This window comes from Patella vulgata, chromosome 4, assembly GCF_932274485.2.
Source record: "Patella vulgata chromosome 4, xgPatVulg1.2, whole genome shotgun sequence".
Classification (NCBI taxonomy): domain Eukaryota; kingdom Metazoa; phylum Mollusca; class Gastropoda; family Patellidae; genus Patella; species Patella vulgata.
Window position 1 is genome coordinate 2,024,756 of NC_065882.2, and position 23,022 is coordinate 2,047,777.

General features: G+C 37.6%; 2 protein-coding genes across 2 annotated transcripts in view; one reads left to right on the plus strand and one right to left on the minus strand.

Moving 5' to 3' along the window:
* Window positions 1-15,863, plus strand: part of LOC126817722 (fibrillin-2) — a 104,658-nt gene extending 88,795 nt beyond the window's left edge. The window contains exons 58-59 of the mRNA XM_056100149.1: window positions 2,177-2,215; window positions 15,850-15,863. Coding sequence (XP_055956124.1) covers window positions 2,177-2,215; window positions 15,850-15,863 — 53 coding nt within the window. The remainder of the gene's footprint in view (window positions 1-2,176; window positions 2,216-15,849) is intronic.
* Window positions 15,864-20,218: 4,355 nt separating this feature from the next.
* The window catches only part of LOC126819717 (neuropeptide receptor 15), a 44,076-nt gene continuing 41,272 nt past the window's right edge, over window positions 20,219-23,022 (minus strand). Inside the window, exon 3 of the mRNA XM_050547922.1 lies at window positions 20,219-22,592. Coding sequence (XP_050403879.1) covers window positions 21,863-22,592 — 730 coding nt within the window. The 3' untranslated portion in view covers window positions 20,219-21,862. The remainder of the gene's footprint in view (window positions 22,593-23,022) is intronic.

The following is a 23,022-nucleotide window of genomic DNA, read 5'->3' on the forward strand; positions in this document are numbered from 1 at the left end:
TCTATATATCCCCATGCATTACCTAGGGCATTAATCGTATAAATCTATCGTCTATACAAACAATATACCCTGGTAACTAAACCGCTATAGCCCGTAGACGTTAATTACAAATTATAAGGTTAATTTGACATACAGGAGACAGGTGATTAAATAGAGGATATTTATCGTTTTAGAGTAAATAACATATTTTATTTCATCGAGAAGCAAGAAAACTTATATTTTCACGAATGCGTAGCATGAGTGAAAATATAAACGTTTTCTCGCTTAGAGATGAAATAAAATATGTTATTCACGACAAAACGACAAATTTTCTATTTATTTTATGATTTTACATTCATTTTAGGTAAAAACAACTAGCCAGTGGAATAACACTTTTATTTCACTGATAAAACGCGGTATTCCACTACTGATCATAAAATAAAGAAAGATATAAGACAATATGAAAGAGATATACATGGGGGTAATTAAGGTGGATTAAAATCCATTAAAATATAATTTACTGAATTAAGTAATACTGTGCGGATTAGCACGACGTATTAAACATTTACTATTGAGTCCAAATTCACCCTACTACATTATTAATTACAAACCATTACCATTCTAAAATGTATTTTTAACTATTTGTTAATATTTGTTAAACATACATTATGCAAGAGCTAAATCTGCCTAATTATTAAATAGACATTAATTAACATATCCAGACCATAATCAACTATCGATGGCATCGCTAAACTGTGAAATTTACTGGATTAGAATCCGATCTGCTACTCAACGCTCATTGATGATTAAATCAAAAAATGGATATTCGAGACTATGTTTTTTTTGTACCGACTTTAGTAATGATGATCGAGGCTAGGCGTAAAATTCAATCACTAAATTCTCGGTTCAGAGTGGATCAATTTCAATGAAATTTTCAGCAAATTGCCTTTACATTATCTAGTTTTAAACTATTATAGTGAGAACTGCCAACTCTTTATCTAATCTCCAATAATGTATCTTTAATATTGTTACAAACATATAAATAGTATTGTCTTCACTAATGCCTTTAACATATTTAAAAAAAAGTGATCTACTTGAAATTTACTAAATAATCCTATCAAATTACCACAATTTCTTATACTTTGTTTTGTTGCCTGGCAACCAGGGCTCAAACTGGTTTTCAATTTTTTCCGCCAAAATAGATGTTAAATTTTATATAAAAAACTGTTCATATTTTTTTCCACCAACTTGAATATTTTGTCTGTCAAAAATATGTGATATGTAACAATCTTATGTCTCAGAAAGGCTTATTATAAACAATTACCGATATATACAACAACTTTAAAAGTCTGTCTTTACATAATAGATTAGCTCTGTTTGGATTTAATAAGATCGGATTTTATTTTTGGTGACTTTAGTCTATTTGAACACCATACTGCACAATTACACGTCAAATCTCATCCAAGGATTTCCAATTTTCTATAAATTTATGTTTTGCGTGTACAATAGGCCTATTGTTATTTTCAGGTACCAATAGAATGATTTAAATTTCAATTATAATTGTAAGAGATGCTTACAAATATACCGCCTTTAGAGCGGGGGTTTGGATGGCTGAATGGTTTGCACGTGTGCGCTGTATCATAAAGTCTGTCATTGAGTCAACTGGCGTGGTTTCGATTCCCCGGTTTTGCGTGACAAGGAGTAGGGTCGCTTGTCCATCCTCGTGGGTTTTCTCCGGGTCCTCCGGTTTCCTCCCACTGCTAAAGACCCCTACGCGCAAGCGAATTATGGAAATAAAATTGAACCATGTGTTAGTCCCAAAATGACCTAGTTTGTGCCGAGTAGACGTTAAACCCCATTTCTTTCTCCCTCTCACATTTAGAGCATTTTGGCTACGGTAATTTGATACGAATGGTGAACTGTTTTCTCCCTCGCGAATCTCCGCTATTCAACTCGTTCTTACGTTTTCGACCAGTGGTGATCATATTTGAAATAATGATATCCGATAGGCATGCTTGTATATTTTACATGCCGTATGAAGCCACAGTAAACGGAATTCCACTATCAAAATGTTTAATTTTCTTCGAACAGAACTGTCGGCCATTTTGATTATATGTATTACCATTTTTTTAAGACGAAACGAAACATCAAATAATCACTGCTTGAATTAATCATTAGGAGTAAATAATGACTTGAGATATTGATGAATGTGGTGTAACACCACCTATATGTGGTGGTATATATATATATATATATATATATATATATATATATATATTTTGTGGCCTGGCAACCTACATTTATATGTTTCAGATGTTAATGAATGTTGAGTAACGCCACCTATATGTGGTGGTATATTTATATGTTTTGTGGCCTGGCAACCTATATTTATATGTTTCAGATATTGATGAATGCGGTGTTACACCACCTATATGTGATGGTAACTGTAGAAACAGTATTGGAAGTTTCCAGTGTTCATGTGAAAAAGGATTTTCTTTGTCTATTGATGGTCACACCTGTCAAGGTAATATAACATGTCTTTGTTTTAAATTCCAAATCAATTTAAGATAAAAACGTGAATTTCTTTGGTGTGAGTAGGACGTTCAGTTGGACTGCGTTTTTATATATATTAACCCGAACGACTCTAGGTCAGGGTTTCTATACGGTCAGGGTTAAGGTTTTAGTTCAATTCGAACAACTCTATGCGTCTTTTTTTCACTGGGGAAACCAGACTGCAGATACCACGGATCAAATATTATTATAATTAATCCGTCCTAACGTATGATATGGCCAACAACATAACGAATCAATCCTAAGGTAAGCTATGGTTAGCTCCATAATCAATCCGCCCTAACGTAAGATATGGTCAGCTCCATAATCAATCCGTTCTAACGTAAGATATGGTCAGCTCCATAATCAATCCGTTCTAACGTAAAATATGGTCAGCACCATAATCAATCCGTCCTAACGTAAGATATGACCAGCTCCATAATCAATTCGTCCTAACGTAAGATATGGTCAGCACATAATTAATCTTTTCTTACGTAAGATATGGCCAGCTCCATAATCAATCCGTCCTAACGTAAGATATGATCAGCACATAATTAATCTTTTCTTACGTAAGATATGGTCAGCACCATAATCAATCAGTCCCAACGTAAGATATGGTCAGCACATAATTAATCTTTTCTTGCGTAAGATATGGTCAGCAACATAATCAATCAGTCCTAACGTAAGATATGGTCAGCACATAATTAATCTTTTCTTACGTAAGATATGGCCAGCTCCATAATCAATCCGTCCTAACGTAAGATATGATCAGCACATAATTAATCTTTTCTTACGTAAGATATGGTCAGCACCATAATCAATCAGTCCCAACGTAAGATATGGTCAGCACATAATTAATCTTTTCTTGCGTAAGATATGGTCAGCAACATAATCAATCAATCCCAACGTAAGATATGGTCATAATCAATCAGTCCTAAAGTAAACTATGGTCAGCAACATTTCGCACTAATGTCTATAGATTTCATGTTCGGGTGGGGGGGGGCTAGCGTACAACGATACGGTCTGTCAATGAGTCAAGTGACGTTGTGTCGATGCCCCGCTGTGTTCGTGACAACAGATGGCGTTGTCCGTGGGTGGGTTTTCCTGGGTCCTCCGGTTTCCTTCTACTGCGAAAGACCATACGCGCAAGCGAATTATTGAAATAAAATTTAAGAAATGAAATGGAGCTTAACGTCCTACTGTTCTGCTCCTAACCTGGGTTAATGAAGACGGGCATACGCCATACAGTGTCCTATGAGGGAAATTTTGCCCGGGCAGCCGCGCTACGGCCTACTCTTATATCGAATTCCAACTGCCAAGGGATCTTTTACGTGCACGCCAATGTATACACGGGACTTCGGTTTTTCGTCCATCCGAACGACTAGACAGCTGTCCTTGTCAGGCCCTCCATCCTGCATCACTGACAAGGGGAAATCTGGTAGAACTTTCTCGGCCAATGCAGGGATCGAACACCCGACCTCCAGACTAGCGAGCCAGCGTCTTACCCACTTAGCCACGTGACACCCCCCCCCCCCCATAAAATTTAAGCATCTCTCTCAATTATTGAACATGGAACTGAAGACAGTATTAACCTAGGTCTTGTAGTAGTCTAAATTGCCCTGTTGTGTTAACTATGAAACAAATAAATTGCTGATTAACCTTCTGGCACATTGAAGATGGTCATTATTTTAACTAGGTCAATTTCATATTCTATTGGTCTTTCCCACCCGTCGGCCATTTTAAATAGAAACGTGGTGAATTTCACACACAATAACAATTGACCTCTCTCACCCGTGGATCATTTTAAATCGAAAACGGGGTGAATTTCACAATCAACTGACCACTCTCACCCGTGGACCATTTTAAATCGAAAACTTGGCGGTTTTCACACTCAATTGACCCCTCTCACCCATGGACCAGTTTAAATCGAAAACGTGGCGATTTTCACAACCAACTGACCTATTTTATATTTATAATGAGGTGAATTTCACCGAGAATTGAGCAAGTTCACTGTCTGCAGTTGATACCCAATGGCGAAACACAATACCCATCTTTTCAAAATATGTTTCCAGCGAATACAACCATGCAAAGTCTTTCAAGATATCGTTCATATTTACATAATGTGCTGAAATTAGGTACCTCGAATCCAGGATGGCGCGCGGGGGTACGCGTTTATTAGTTTAAAATGTGTCTCACAAGTCCCTGGGGCCTGTTTCACGAAATTTTAACTAAGATAAAATCCAAATTTTAGTAATTTGATTGGATAATATTAGATTGATGTGCTTAGCCAATCAAAATTGAAGTATCTACTAAAATTTGGATTTTATCTTTAGTTAAAATTTCGTGAAACAGGGCCCAGGAACCCAATTTTAGCTCGCTAAGGTGACAGTCTCCGCCCTGTGTGAATGTCGTCGCGACGGGCGGGGATGTTAACGAATGTGTATCAAGATATTGTTTATTTTTATATTCTATCTATACATGTTGATATATTGACAATCTGATTAAAACACAGATCCTATTTCGTTTCGTTTTTTATAGTTCAAAATTTCGTTTTACTTGTCTTTACTACACTAGGATCTGGAAGAGTTGTTATATAACCGGCGGTTTGGCTTAAGTGAGGTATAAGCCAATGAACGGTCTGTTGCGGAGACTTCTTGACGTGTCATGCACGCAACTGTGGATAAACCACTAGAAATGTCAACGCTGATTGATTAATCAATGTCTGACGTCATAGGGTCAAAGCCGCGCGTAAGACCCCTAGTGTAGGCAATCGAAAGTATAAAAGAACGAAATTAAAAATGGATCTGTATTCTAATCAGATTGATAGATTGTTTATCTTTTTTTTTATCTAGATGTCGATGAATGTCTAATGAATCTACACAACTGTCGTAATGTTAAATGTATCAACACATTGGGAGGTTTTGATTGTGAATGTCCTGAAGGATATGAAAGAGGTTCAACTGGAAATTGTGAAGGTAAATAAGTGCCTGTAACATATTTCCGGATTAGAACCATTCAATAGTGTACTCAAATTGTGTTTTTAACATTTAAACATACATTATTCAAGAGCTAAATCTGCCCACTGGAGGTCCTTCTTAGGTCCTGAAATGTTATCTAAATTATTAATTAGACATTAATTAACTTATCCAAACCATAATCAACTATCGATGCCATCGATAGCCTGAGATATTTACTGAATTTGAACCCGATTTGCTGCTCAACGCTCATTGATGATTTAATCCAAAAATGGATAATGTTTTTTTTATCGCACCGACTTTAGTAATGATGATCGAGGTTAGGCCTAAAATTCAAAAGCCAATATCTCGGTTCAGAGTGAATCAATATGAATGAAATTTTCAGCAAATTCCCTTTACATTATCTAATTTTTAACTGTTATAGTGAGAACTGCCAGCTCTTTGTTCTGTAAACTTATTAAAGCCATCTTTTTCATTTCTCTCTTCAGATATCGATGAATGTTTGGACAAGACTGACGTCTGCTCGCCAGGAAAATGTAGGAATACACCCGGGACTTTCAAATGTGTTTGTCCTCGTGGCTACCGATTGGATAAAACTGGCCAGAAGTGTTTAGGTAAAACCTTGAGTCTTCCTTATATCCTATGCTTTAATGGAAAGTGGTTGTACTTTAGGTTAATTATGAAGCTTTGTCAGAGAAAATTATTCAGCAAGCATGTAGAGCCCCAGGAGTGTAATTATTGAGAAAATATTTTTCTGGATTTTGTTTAAGGTTTATTATTTCAAAATAACATGGTTTTATGCGCCCACATAGTCATTACAATCTGGTCGTTGATTGGCCGTCTTCCAAACAGTTCTCAGATCACAATTTCTATCAGATTTATTTATTTAAATAGGGTTTTACGTTGGATGGTCGAATGGTTAGCGCGTGTGCTTTGTATGATAAGCTCTGTCATTGAGTCAACTGGCGTGGTTTCGATTCTTCCCCGGTTGTATGTAACATCTTACAGAGGCACTTGGGGAGTTGGGTGGCTGGATGGTATAAGCTCTGTCATTGAGTCAATTGGCGTGGTTTCAATTCCACGGTTGTATGTGACAAGGAGTAGGGTCGCCTGTCCAACCTCGTGGGTTTTCGCGGGGCCATCCGGTTTTTTCCCACTGCTAGCGAATTATTGAAATAAAATTAGACCATCTGTTAGTACCGAAATGGACGTTACCCCCCACCCTCTCTCTCTCTCTCTCTCTCTCTCTCTCTCGTATATGTGTTTGTATATATGATGAATAACGTGTTATGTATTGTATTTTAATAGATCTAGATGAATGCATTGACGGTAAATGTGATGGTGATTGTGAAAATACCGTTGGAGGTTTTACTTGTGAATGTGGGGATGGTTTTATCCCAGGTGGTGGAGGAGAATGTGTCGGTATGTATCCCCCCCCCCCCCCCAACAACCTACTGGTTACTTTGTTTAGTCAAGGGTTGTAAAACTAGTATGATAAACACAATCTTTATCTATATTTCGTATGTTTTTTCATACTTTCGATGGCCTACACTACATGACGATCTGACCGGTTGTAGTAAAAGGTCGAGTCAGGGGTTGTACGAACGGCTTTTGACCCTATGGTGTCTGATATTGATTAATCAATCAGTGTTGACGTTTCCAGTTGTTTACCCGCACTTCTATGCATTGCACGCCAAGACCAAGAAGTCGCCGGAACAGACCGTTTCATTGGCTAATCCCTCATGCCATCCAGAACGCAAGCTAAATAACAACTCTTCCAGATCCTAGTGTAGTACAGACAAATAAAACGAAATTTTGAACTATGAAAAACGAAACCAAACAGGATATCTATTTTAAGCAGATTATATTAATAAAATTCCCATATCTTGGTACCGTATTCCACAACATATCAGAAAGTCGCGGGTTCGATCCCGGTGTTGGCCGAGAAAATTCATCGGGATTTCCCAGCATGGTTTTCCCTTGTCAGTGGTGCAGGACGGAGGGTCCGACAAGGACACCTGTCTAGTCATTCGGATGGCACGAAAAACAAAAGTCCGGTGTACACATTGGAGTAGACGTAAAAGCTCCCTTGGCAGTTGGAATTCGAAATAAGAGTAGGCCCTAGCACCGCTGTCCGGGCATCCTTCCCCCCATAGCACACTGTATGGCGTATGCCTGTCTTCATTATCCCAGTCGAAGCATAACAGTAGGACTATAAACCCCATTTCATTTTATTTGTACTCGAATATTAACTTTCTTATTGAGAACCTCGCCATGGCTGACTATAACACACTCTGTCTTTGTGTCAAAGATATCATTTTCTATTTTGTAAAACAAGAATCATGAAAAACGTGAGAGTGTTTTTAAAATTTGAAATTAGCTTGTGCTTTTTGCACAATGGTTTATTTATTTAGAATCAAGTTATTTGCTATAAACTATGATCTTAAACTGTGTATTTGACCTTTCTTTGGTATGTTGCAATCCTTTTTTTTATATCGGATGATGACAATTATTTCTGAAACTGACGCATTTCCTTTTTGTGGGGGGGGGGGGGGGGGAGGGGGCATTCACATCACGCGAATTAATTGACGAAGCAAGTCACGTTATCTCGGATGATTTTAGTGGCCCGGTTGAAGCCCAACGAAAAACGCCCAAGCCTATAATCTTGTGGAATGTACTTTTATAAAGTTATACATCAGGTAGGGTGACCGGATTAACGCTTGATCTCTTAGCAAGTAGGGTGTCAGGATTAACGTTTGATCTCGTAGCAGGTAGGGTGACAGGATTAACGCTAGGTCTCCTGGCAAGAAGGGTAACAGGATTAACGCTTGATATCCTAGCAGGTAAGATGACAGCATTAACGACAGGTAGGGTAACCGGATTAACGCTTGATGTTCTAATAGGTAGGGTGGCAGGATTAACACTTCGTGTTCTAACAGGTAGGGTGACCGGATTAACGCTTGATTTCCTAGCAAGTAGGGTGACAGGATTAACGTTTGATCTCCTAGCAGGTAGGGTGACAGCATTAAAGACAGGTAGGATGACCGGATTAACGCTTGATGTTCTAATAGGTAGGGTAACAGGATTAACGCTTGATGTTCTAGGAGGTAGGGTGGCAGGATTAACGACAGGTAGGGTGACAGGATTAACGACAGGTAGGGTGACAGGATTAACGCTTGATGTTCTAATAGGTAGGGTGGCAGGATTAACGCTTAATCTCCTAGCAGGTAGGGTGACAGGATTAACGCTTGATCTCCTAGTAGGTAGGGGGACTTCATTAACGATGGATGTTCTATCAGGTAGGGTGACAGCATTAACGCTGGATGTCTTCGCAAAATAAATATAAATTCGTCATAAACTTTGGTCTTTAGATGACAATTTAACCATCGATGTTTGTTGCACATTAACTGTGCTCCAAGAAGATGTGATTCGTGTCGCAATGTCAGAATTATTCAGCCTGACATTTCAGTTGACATTTTGATTTCTACACGTTTATTTCTTAATATCATTGTATTTTGTTTTGTTTTTTTTATCTGACAAAGTATATCTGCCTCCGCGGTAATATATCAGCAATAATAATACCACGCTTTTGCAATATTTGTTCGTTGTTAATATCATCATCCGGATCTTTTTATTTGTTATGACAAACGTTATCTGCTATGATATATTGACAAATGATAATATCTGAATATACCAATCATATAAGTATTGTTTTTATTTTTATTTTCAGATGCGAATGTCATGATGGTTTGAATATTGTTTATTTTTTCAGATGAGAAGGTCATGATGATGTAAATGTTAGTTATATTTTCAGATGGTTTAAATGTTGTTTATATTTTCAGATGAGAATGAATGTACCGACGATTATTTATGTGGGTTTGCTATTTGTGTTAATATACCAGGATCATATGATTGTGAATGTAATGGAGATCAAACATTTGATTTTGACATGTCGTCTTGTGTTGGTAAGGTTCACTAGTTAAAAAGACAATAGATCGTTAACGTATATTTCAAAAATTGAAAAATATGTATTAAATGAAATGAAGTAGTGGGATTTAGTGTCCTACTTGGCTAATGGAGGTGGGGCTGAGGCGTGTGTGTGTGTGTGAGGGGGGGGGGGGGGCGTGTGTGTGTGTGGGGGGGGGGGTGTTAACGCGTGCGCATGGAATCATAAGGTCTGTCATTTAGTCAAGTGACATGGTTTTGATTCCTCCCTTGTACGTGACAAGGAGTGGGTCGCCTGTCTATCCTTGTGGGGTTTTTCCGGGCCCGCCGGTTTCCTCCCACTGCTATAGAGCCCTACGCGCAAGCGAATTTTTTAAATAAAATTGAACCCTATGTTAGTCTCGAAATGACCTAGCTTGTGTTGTTTTGAGTGGACGTTAAACCCCACCTCCCCCTCTCTCTCTCTCTCTCTCTCTTTCTCTCTCCCACACACACACACACACACATTATATCAGGTTACGGTTTGAACATGGCATGAAATAGACAAATCTCATAGATGTTCAATATCATCTTATAAAATCGAATATTGGATGTGAAAGTCACAGCTTTCATCCTCAAATAGATATCAGTATTAAATTAACTGTTAATATTTGTTATTATTATTTTAGATACGAATGCCTGTGGTGGAAGTCCATGTTTGTTTACGTGTTCACCCTCAATGAGCGGCTTTCAATGTGGATGCCCATCAGGATTTCAGCCAATGGGACCCGGGTTAGTATATTTTTTATTATATATATGGTCTAATTACTGTATCATTTGGGATGGCTCAGTGGTCTAGAGTGCCGCGCTTCGACCTCTAGCTGGCCGGTCCCCCTTGGCTCTTGGCTGTGGTTTCGATCCCAGAAGTGTGCGTATGTGGCTTGGAAATAGGGGTGCATTTTCAATCTCGTGGATTAACTCCGGGTACTCCGGTTTCCTCCCACAGGAAAGACCCTTGCGCGTGCGCTAGATAATAAAAAAAAATAAGACTTGTCTGCGATATCACCTTCGGTGGAATCGGACGTTAAACACTAAGAACAACAACAATCAGTTGCTTATAGTTTATGATATTTGGTCTATTATCGGTGTCATTTGTTTATGGTTTACCATATTTGGTCTATTAACGGTAGCAGTTGTTTATGGTTTATTATATTTGGTGTATTAACGGTATCAGTTGTTTATGGTTTATTATATTTGGTCTGTAAACGGTATCAGTTGTTTATGGTTTATTATATTTGGTCTGTTTACGGTATCAGTTGTTTAGGGTTTTCGTGGGTCCCATCTCGGTTTGATATATTATGACTTCAGGAAATGTTGTTGTCGTACGCGAATCATTCAAATATGTCGCATTTTAGTCACATGATCCCAGTTGGTGCAGAAAAGTAATGAATAAGCGCGTAATTTAAACCCTTACCACTTTCAACACCCGTCCGGTAAAACATGAAACTATGTTAAAAGATTTTTTCTTTAGACTAATTATTCTGTACAATATAAGTGCCTTTATCCATTTTAACAGGCTGCTGCTCATTTTGATTCTGTAGACATCCTTTCGCAGAAATATATGGAACTGAGTTTAAAAGATTTCTCTCTGATCTATGGATGTTAATTAAATGCATCTATAGAAATCCCGGGTTTTTTGTATTGAACTCAAAAAACTGAATGTCGTTGATATTTTCTTAAAAAGTTCTCACGCCATTGAGGTTTTGTTGGGTTTTTTTTTACGTTATTTGATTTTCTGAAGAATTATAAGACTTGTACGGATGCAAGCTGCTGCTGTTTTTTGGGTTTTTTTTCGGAGAAAATTCCTTTGATTATATATTTTTTTTGTATTGTCATCGTGTCAGATCAAGTTCACTTTTAGTTTTTGAACATTCATATATAAATGTGGTCGTATATTGTCGTAACCCCTGTTCGATTGCCCGTCCGGTGGTCCGGCTGACTAACGTCTTAAATTGGTTGTGGTTATCATGTATTTTATACTCCGTGTCAATCTGTTTCACAGAGGATTACTAAAGTCTTCTAATATCTCTGTAAATGATGACTGTCTTCAACACGTGACGTCACATCACGCTGCGTCAATCATTTGCTCAATGGCGCGTGCGTTGGTTATATAAGATGTTACTGGTTCGGACAGAATGGTGCCGTTTACTCATATTAATACCCATTTACACTAAATAGGAAATATTTTTTGTTACCTACAAATACTTCAAACGGCTTTATTTATTTTTCTAATACATAAAAAACAAATGTTTTAGAATTTAATTTGTCGGAGGAAAAAGGTTAATATTGTGAGCTATTTAAACCGCACCGATGTCATCCCCCCACAGTGATATTAACGGCCTAGCAACTATTCACTACAGGCCAGCGTGACACAGTGTTATAAGAATAATAGACCCATAGTATGATATATAACATATCTGTACACAATATTGTTAGATATACCTAATTTCTGATAATTGTTGCTAGAGTTATGGCCCATGATGACTTTGAAAATGTTGTAAATGCTCTCAAGACCAATATGATCATCCGATTGACTTTATATTTATACACAGTGTTTACGTTCATGAGACGTCAAAATCTATTGCTTTTTAACGATTTTCGATAACTTGAACAGCTAAATTCTAAAAGTTTGCATGTGCCAGAACTGGAAGCCAAAAACAAAAACATTCTAATGATTTCTGCTAATTACTTAATGGGTTGTTACATTTAATCAGATTTTACATGTAGTATGTTGTAAATGTTTTCATTACCGACAAAAGAATAAATACGCGACAAAACTTGTTGACTCATGGACGACGTAACTGCTGTGGGAGTATGTTTCCATGCCTGGCAACCTATTGTTTTTCTTTTTCAGACATTGTATTTCAACGATCACTCCCCCTGTAGGCGGGGGTATCCCCCACTACCCAGAGGGGGTACAGCTTCCCCACGTACCGGCACCGGATGAGGGAAAACTACCCGGTGGTCAGGCATGCTATCACTGTGATAAAGACTTCGGCGATATACCTCTATCCAAGAGAGCCAAGCGCAGCATCGACGACGATGAGGAATTGAACACCCTGATTAGCGAGCACTACGTTGCACAGCGAGCTGAGAAATACCAACAAAGTTCAAATCGAGTGAAAAGAGACGTCCAAAAACGACACCATCTTAGGGTAAGACTTTACTATTTATTGTCCACGAAAATTGAATGACAATTTGATTAAAATACAGATCTATATTTCGTTTCGTTTTTTTATACTTTCGATGGACTACATTCCATGAAGATCTGACAAGTTGTAGAGATGCGTCGCGTCAGAGGACATACGAGTGACTTTTGTACCCTATGACGTCAGATATTTGATTAACCAACCAGCATTGATGTTTCTAATGGATTACCCACAGTTCGGTGCAAAACACACCTAAAGCCCATCGTAACAGACCGTTTCATTGGCTAATCCGTAACACCATCTAGAACACGTCAATGATAACAACTATTCCAGATCCTAGTGTAGTAGAGACAAGTAAAACGAAATTTTGAATTATAAAAAACGAAACGAAATATGATCTGTGATTTAACCAGATTGATTGCATGATGAATTCCTTAAGAGTGTTCCCACCTCTAGTAGATGGTTGGCATTTATTATAAAACTTTTCCTTAAAATTGAAACGTAGAGCACCAATGAGACCTTTTCATAAGATGTTTTTCGTTCTGTTTGATGGCAGGTTGGATGGCCGAATGGTTAGCATGTGCGCGCTGTATCATACGGCCTGTCATGGCCGAATTGTTCGCGCGTGCACGTTGTATGATAAAGTCTGTCATTGAGTCAAATAGCGTGGTAATTTCCGCCGTTCTCCGTGCATGGGTAGTCGGAACTTTCCTTCAATAAGCAATCCGTGACGTCATTTAAGTACTTCTGCACATAGAAATTTAGACTAGAATATGAGCAGAAATGACCTAGTTTGTGTCGAGTGGACGTTAAACCCTATTTTGCCCTCTCTTCATGTTTGGTGATGTTTGTAAACAATCGTTTTGTCGTGTAGACAACACTTAGTACAATATTACAATATATTGAAGAAGCATTCCTACAGAGATCAGTCTACCTCATTCTTCAAGAATAGATCTCTGCACTAAATAGCCGCCATATCCAGAAATTAGTATACTGTCATGTAATGCAGTTCTACCCCGTTTCACATCTTACATACACAGAAAGACTAAATAAACTTTTTTCAATTTTATTAAACATACATTATGCAAGAGCTAAATCAGTCTATTGTAGGTCTTTCTTTAGGCCTGAAATGTTATCTAAATTATTAATTAGACATAAATTAACTTATCCAGGCCATAATCTACTCTCGGTGCCATCGATAGCCTGAAATATTTACTGAATTTGAATCCGATTTTCTGCTCAACGCCTGCGATCTTTAGTGGATTATCGACCGATTTACTGCATAACTTTCCTTTACGATTTAACGCTTAAATGGATAATCGAGACTATGCTGTTTATCGTACTGACTTTAGTAATGATGATCGAGGCTAGGTGAAAATTTCAATCGCTTAGTTCTCGGTTCATAGTGGATCAATTTGAATGAAATTTTCAGCAAACTGCCTTTACATTATCTAGTTTTTAACTATTATAGTGAGAACTGTCATGGAAGCAGAATAAATACATATTACATTCTCAAAGTATACGTAGTATTCTCGACTAAAACGGTCGATTTAGGGCTTAAAATGTCGGTCAACTACCTTAGTGTCTGTCCTCAAGCGGAGTTAACTGTAGACAGACAGCCTAAGTTTAGTATGATTGGAGGAGAGGCCAGACGCCCGTGGTCAGTCATAATATAACCATAATTACATTTTTGTTAGTTCGCAACAACTTGGCCAGTGGTCAGTATATATAATACCAATTAATGATCTCTCTCTATATATAATACCCAAGAACTTGACCACTGGTCAGTACGTAGAATACCGATTAATTATCTTAATATAATACCCATGTAGACTGAACTCTATACCCCTGTGGTCAAATAGATCTCTTCAATTATATTTTCTCATGTTAATTATAACTGTATAATTATATACAATGTAATGCCTGTAAATACAGCCTGAAACCATCTGATAGTGGCCTGCGTCCTTAATGAGCCATTCTTCAACTACATAATCAAGTTGATTGGTCAATTAGGGAACTGTACCTGATTAGATAATTGTTATCGAACTCATCCGTGATTAAGTGGTTCGGATGGCTGATGGTGATAAACTCTTGTTGTAGTCTGGATGACGATGCAGATTTCAAACATTGTTGTGTTGTTTTTGTTGAAACGGCAGGAATTTTACCAGGACTAGCCTATCTGTCCAACCACATCGGTTTCCTCCAATTGCTAAAGACCCCTACACGAATTATTGAAATAGAATTGAACCATATCTCTCTCTCTCTCTCTCTCTCTCTCCCTCTCTCTTTCTCTATTCGATATAAGAGTATGCCGTAGCGCCGCTGTTCAGGTAAAATTCCCCTTATTATCCCAGTGGCGCCGTGGTGGCTAAGTGGGTAAGACGCTGGCTCGCTGGCCTGGAGGTCGGGTTTTCCCCTTGTCAGTGGTGCAGGATGGGACGAAAAACCGAGGTCCCTCGTACACATTAGCGTGCACGTTAAAGATCCCTTGGCAGTTGGATTTCAATATAAGATTAGGCCGTAGCGCCGTTGTCTAGGTAAAGTTCCCCTGTATGGCATATGCCCGTCTTCATTATCCCAGTTCGGAGCAGAACAGTATGACGTTGAACCCCATTTCATTTCATTTTCATTTCATGGCTGACGAATACAATTATTTATTTTATTTCTCTTACAGAAACATCGAGAGATGTCCAAGAACGGAACCAATGCTGTTTTATCTCCAAAGAAGCAATTACCACAGGGACCGCTAGTATTGTATTTAACCCGAAAACAAACTCGTCCTAAAGCTCGGGTTCTTAAAGTATTACCCTCTCTCACTGCCTTGCATAATAATGTTATCTATAAGATAATCCGCGGCAATCAAGCCGGCCATTTCGCTCTGCATAAGAACAAAGGTATTAGTTCATTACATTTCACTAGACGACTCCACAAATCGGAAACCTTTCTACTAGACATTCTATGCAGCCCGGTCGTCAGCGACATTGACGTGGACGAGAAACCCACCCACATAGAATCTTACTTAATACATTTGAAAATTCACGTGAAGTAAGCCCCCCGCCCCCCCAATCTCACCCCCACCCCCCCCCCCCCCGAGTTCATGTTTTAACCCTTTTAGTTATTATAGTTCATTATTATGCGTTATGAATTATAATAGAAAATAATATGCATAAAAGTGCTATGAATAATAATGAAAAATATGTATCTTAATTTAGTTGGAGATGTGTGAATGTGCCTTTAGTACGTATAATATATTATATAGTACATACATGATATCCACATATGATAGAGTGTATATTTCATTTTTTAGCTACTTAGTTTATAAACATACTCATTTTGACCTGATTGTTCAAATCTCAAAAATGGCACTGCCTTATATTTTGTACATGTATCATTTTTTATATCAAATCCCATAATCCATTTTTGGACCAGGGACCGGGAACTGCCCCTCCCCCCTCAAGTACTACCCATCATCTTTTTCGTGTTCTGCTTGGGGGGTGACGCACTTCGTAAGACGTCGCCATTTCAAGATGGCGTCGATGACGTCATGCTCGGTTTCCGGTCCATTTTGTACTATCGTACGTGTTTTAAAAGTGTCGTTATATAATTATTAAATATTTTTATTATTATTAATATTATTCTAAGGCTTATTAGAAGACATTAGTGCTATAAGCCGCTGGTCGTCATGTGTATCGATTCGACAATATCTCAATTTCCAAGGTTTAATCCACGCCAAAATGTCCTCAGATTGATTGTTTAATATTTAAAGGGACAAAATCGCTAATATTCTAGCCCCTGTTTCTCGAAGTCTTAACTAAAGATAAAATTCAAATTTTAGTAGATACTTCAATTTTGATTGGATAAGCACTAAAATCAATCTAATATTATCCAATCAAATTACTAAAATTAGTATTTTAGTTAAAATTTCGTGAAACAGGTCCCAGGTCCTAGAAATTGTCACAGATGGGTCACAACGCATATAATAATGTAGTATGAATGTATATAAACTGATTTACATTCAATCGTTTCTGTTTTTACTCTAATTTCTTATCAGTCGAATGGCAATCTCTAGCGTCTGGTCATTCCAGTCTACATCGATAGTATTTACTGCTCATGCTCGCCAAATAGGAATATATCGTTACGATGTGGATTATGTCTAACCTCGTTCTTCGAGTCCCTTGTTACAAATGACGCTGAAATACATTATGACACACGATTCGTGTACCAGTGGTAGAATATCTTTTGTCTTAAGTATTGGATATCAGAAACCCATCTTTTCCCGGTAAGATCACAACATCAATGTTGATTTAAATTGACAAATAAATCGTGTTTTCAACGTGTGAGACATTGGATGATATTGAGTTAGAGACTTAGCTACTTTAATTAGTTTGTATTTTACATGATAGTATCTAATATTTCTGGATTTGAATCATTCAAAAGTGTACTCAAATTGTGTTTTTAACATTTAAACATACATTATGCAAGAGCTAAATCTGCCTATTGCTGATCTTTCTTTAGGCCTGAAATCTTATCTAAATTATTAATTAGACATTAATTAACTTATCCAAACCATAATCAACGCTTGCCTGCGATTTTTACTGGACTTGAATCCGATCTGTTGCTTAACGCTCATTGATGATTAAATAATAAACTGAATAATCGAGACTATATTTTGTTCGTAGCGACTTTATTAGGAATGACGATCGAGGCTAGGCCGAAAATTCAATCGCTAAAATCTCGGTTCAGAGTGGATCAATTTAAATGAAATGTTCAGCAAATTCCCCTTACATTATCCAATGTTTAACTATTGTAGCGAGAACTGCCAGCTCTTTGTCTAATCTCCCATAATGTGTCTTTAATTACGAAAACGAAACAAAAATATATCAAAGTTACATACGTTTCTAGTTTGAATTCAATCTTTTTTTTTAAAAAAAGAGGCCCATTACCTATAGGTGGCGCGGGCTTGTTTATTGTGAAATAGTCAATTCTGTATATCTGTTGGTAGTTATTGAAAGGAATTGAACAGTTGTTTGGACCGACATTCCTTTTAGAGATACAACTCTAACAATCTTGCAGTCTGATTAAAATACAGATATATATTTCGTTTCGTTTTTTTATACTTTCGATGGCCTCTACTATATGAAGATCTGACCCTATGATTAATCAATCAGCGTTGACGATTCTAGTGGTTTAACCACAGTTCCATGCCTGGTACACCAAGAAGTCCCTCTCACGCCATCCAGAACGCGTGTTATATAACAAATTTTCCAGATACCAGTGTAGTACAGACAAATAAAACGACATATTGAACTATAAAAAAAACGAAACGAAATAGTATCTGTGTTTTAATCATATTGACAATCGTGTAGTTTACACGGTATTACCAATCTGGCGATCAGTGGCCTTAAGATTTTATCACATCCAAATATATTAATTCCTACACAAAGAATTTAGAATAGCTTATTTTTCAGATATCAATTCGATATTTTTGCAATTTGTATCATATTAACTTGTGTATTCTCTTAGATTTTTTCATATGATATACAATTCTTAATAAAAACTAAATAAAATAATATGGATTAGATGGTCTTCTTGTGGGCTTTTAAAGGAGAACTTGACTTGTTTCAAGCAATCAGAATTGAGTTGTGAATATCGACATCTTGAATCTACGGATATTTCAAGTTTAGCTATGCTTTTAAGTGTTACTGAGCCAAAATGTGTTCGGTGAAAGAGATAGAGAAATGGGGTTTAACGTCCACTCGACACAAAATAGGTGATTCCCGGACTAACATATGGTTCTATTATATTCCCATAATCCGCTTGCGTGTAAAGGTCGTCTCAAGTTGTGTGTGTGTGTGAGGTGGGGGGGGGGGGCAGAGATCGGTGAGAGAACCACCGAGGTTGTACATTTGACCCTACCCCTTGTCACACCACACCACTTCAATCAATGAAAGACCTCATGATCTCAATCGCACACTCAACAACACTATGTATTAATATCTTTTAATTACATCAGCGGGCGGGTCCGAGTATTTTTGAATGGAGTTAATCCAGATCCAATCAGATTAAAATACTGAACTATATTTCGTGTCCTTATTTCATATTTTTGATGGCCTCCACTAGAGTGAAGATCTGATCGGTTGTAGTGGGAGGTCGCGTCGGGTCATACAAGCAATATTTGACCCTTACTTACAGTTCCGTGCACAGCACGCCAAGACCCACTGCAACAAACCGTTTCATTGGCTAATCCCTCACATCAACCAGACCGCGGGTTTTAACATCCAATTTTAGATAGCGCCATAAATACTCGTATTAGGAGTTTCAAATGCGCTTGGAAAATAAAACAATTTGGCGTGTTTTTAGTCTTGTTTTCAAAATGCAGACGGAGAAGTACATGTAAAACAAATTTGGAACTATAAAAACCGAAACGAAATAGGATCTGTGTTTAATCTAATGCCCCAAATCTAGATTTTTGATCACAAATGAAAGCCAATAACCAGCGATTTTATGTCAATACAATGTATGATGTTATGAAACTCAAGATAAAAAAAATACAAATACCACAATCAGCTCAAATTCTTATCAGTAATCTTAAATATTATAGATAGCAGGATATGGAATTTTTGTATAACAAAAATAGATTTAGTAATCTGATTGATGGGCTTATAGATATTATTGAGGGAAATCTTTTTATTATTTCTTCATGACCGCAGTGGTTCGATCAGTAACACAGCAGTCCGGGGTTCGATCTCGATGTTGGCCGAGCAAGTTTTTAGCCCCCTACCCCACTTTGTCAATGGTGCAGAACGGAAGGTCTGGCATTCAAAAGCGTCTAACTTGGAAATCTCAATAAGAGTAGGTCGTAGCGCTGCTGTCTAGGCCAGTGGTTCCCAAAGTGTGCGCCCCGGCGGCACCAGTCTGCCCTAGAAGATGGTTATAACTACGTTGTTAGAATAAGTAGAATAAGGAGAGTTTAGAATTATAAATTCTCAAAAATGTTATTTTTATTTAAAAATGATTCTACTTTTTTTGCACCTGCATTTATTTTGTTTTGTTAATCAAATTATTGTGACGCATATCATTTTACATGTATCTATGGACGGGCTAAAAATAGAAATAGCTGAAGACCCTATAGAGAACACGGATTAAATATATCGATCCCTGCATTGGTCATCCAGATTTTCCGGCGTGGTCCCCCCTTGTCAGTGATGCAGGACGGAGGGTCTGACAATGACAGCTGTCTAGTCGTTCGAATGGTATGGAAAATCGAGGACCCGTGTACACATTGGCGTGCACGTAAAAGATCCCTTGACAGTTGGAATTCGATATAAGAGTAGGCTGTAGTGCCGCTGTTCGGGGACAATTTCCCTCATAGCACACTGTATGGCGTATGCCCGTCTTCATTAGCCCAGTTCGAAGCAGAAAAGTAGGACGTTAAACCCAATTTCATTTTATTTCATATATATCGATCGGACCCCACCTCATACCAACGAACATTAAACTGGAAGTGAAATTTTTAGCTAATTAACATAATTGAATCGTCATTAAAAACAAGAAGGAAGTGACGTAAATCATTATTTTAATCAGGTCAACAGATCTTTGGACGCCTGACACAGTAGATAAACACAATATATAACTAATATACAACATATTCAATATCGTTAAAGGGACAATAACACACTTGCTGGCTTGACAGCTCCAGAAAATAAATAATAGCCTTATTCTGAGTACTAGATGTTTAAGTGTCCTACCTGGTGTTTATTAATCCATTAAATTCTATTTTACTTGTCCAGAGGGTTCAAAAATATTTTTAAATCCAAGTCACATATGAAAAGGTTTCCGTTAGGCTTTTCAAATCATTTAGTTGAATTTTTTCAATTTTTTATATTAGGTGTGTTAAGATGAAATTTGTATCATCAATCAATTGGAATATTGTAAAATAGTACAATTTGTTGACCAGAATAAAGATTGGGACATATTATTCAGTTATAACAAGAATGGTATTGAGCCTTTAAGCCAATTCAACTAATATTGGTTCAATGCATTTTAAATAACAGCAAATACGGTAGCCATAATCAACTGTCCGATTTTGATTTTATGTAAAACTAAGGTGTGCGACATATTATAAGAGGGCGTCTTGATCAAACGGAATGGGATTGGGGATTCAAATAAACTGTTCGCGTCTAGTCGTTCGGTTGGGACGCAAAACAAGGAGAGAGATAGAGGGGGGGGGGAGAAATGGGGTTTAACGTCCACTTGACACAAACTAGGTCATTTCGGGACCAACATATGGTTCAATTTAATTTTAATGATTCGCTTGCGCGTAGGGCGTTTGGCGATGGGAGGAAACCGAAGGACCAGGAGAAAACCCACGAGGTTAGACAGGCGATCCTCCTCCTTGTCACGTACAACCTGGGAATCGAAACCACACCAGTTGATTCAATGACAGACCTTATGATACATCGCGCACGCGCTAAGAATTCGGCCATCCTACCCCACCCCCCGATAAAACTAGGTTCCGTATACGTGTTGGCGTGCACGTAAAAGTACCCTTTACAGACGAAATTCAATTGCTATCCGGGCAAAATGTCCCTCATTGCACACTGTATGGCTTATTGGACGCTAAACCCATTTTATTTATTTATTCCTTTGTAAAACGTGTTAAAAATTATTTATCCATATTTCACAGAAATACAACAGCAAAATGTCGGCTTTGTGAACTTCATAAACACGCGTTTCCGGTGTTCTGGAAAATAAAATCACTCCGAAGACTTTGTTTGTTTTTTCTGTTGCTCATAATCAAAATAGACTGTCATTAATTTCCCATTTTTTTAAATTCTAGAAATTTTTGACGGCATTACAATTTCTCTCTATGCACTATGTAAATAAAAACACATTCTAGTAGGCCTAATTAGCGTATGCTTCAGAAACTATTATAACATTTTATACATAATTAGTCGCCATCTTCCTGCTTCTTCTAGAATCGTGGTGCAAAAACAGCAACTTTAATTGCCATGACGGAATTCGATCAAAGCTCATTTTACGTTTGGGTTTTTCCAACATAAATAAAATTAAAACGTTATTCAAGTCCGATAATGAACTGGATCCGGTTTTTATTCATCTAACACCTCGGGTAATTAAATCACACGAAAGAGAAAATAACAAAAATGGCCATTCACTTGATATTGATGATTGATGAAGTGGGGAATTGTTTACTTTATTCCGTTTCTAAAGATCGGTGTTTGCCGAATGAACAAGGCTAGCCATTCGGCCAAACCGCGAACTATTACTGAATGTTGATTGACGTCTTGGGTTTGGTCGTCTCTTGGTCGTTTTTAATCTACAGAAAGCTTTCTGGAAACTGGATCGAAAGTTCTGACTAAAGATACTGTATAAAATGGGGTTAGCCGCGGAATTGGTGTAAGCGATGATCATAACAAATACCCGCAACGTCCAATTATCGTGAAAATATTGTGGGTTAATAGAGTGGTAAATAAATAAAACTTGATGAGGCGAGTAACTCACAAAATATACCACAACACTCATAATCAGCATTTTCACTACGCCTTTTCTAGCCTGTACAGCCTCCGATGATCGCTCTTTCGCTAACCCATTTTCATCAAGCACGGTTAATCGACGATGGAGTTTCTCAGACCCTGTGAACAGTTGCTTGGATACGATGCAATAAACAGTCACTTGTATCACTAACGGACTCATATAAAACAAAGCAAATTCACTGTACTTAAACACCACGAAGTAAAGATCGGGGTTGTCCGGGAAATGTAGCATACAATATTTCAGTTCTGTATGGTCGGGGTGTCCCGCTAGGATCTGATTGAAAATGAGCGTAGGTGCCCCAGCCAGACAGGACAAGGGCCAAATTAATCCAATAACCACGGCAATACGTCTTCTATTACATAGTATATGAGCTTTAATTGGATGGATAATGCCAATATATCTGAAAATAGAAATAAGATAAAATATTATAATAGAGATGGAGGATAATACATTATAATAAACCATTCGGTTTAACACAGACAATGGTAACTATAGCCAATTAAAACCACAGTGTTACTATGTAAATATGTATAAATACACTGTTCTGTCCATCTTTATACAATGACATTATTTATGAATAGTCCCAAGACGGACGAAGAGTACTTTACAATGTTATTAAACCAGTAGTGTTGAAATCAGTTTGTGTCGGCCTACCTTTTATCTTTTCATCGTTTACCGTGAAACAAAGTACTTTCTAACGTGAAACTTTGTTTCACGGTAAACGATGAAAAGATAAAAGGTATGCTGACTCAAACTGATTTCAGCACTGGTTTAATAACATTTTAACATTGCATGTGTGTGTGATTTTTCGGCTTGAATGTGACAAGGAG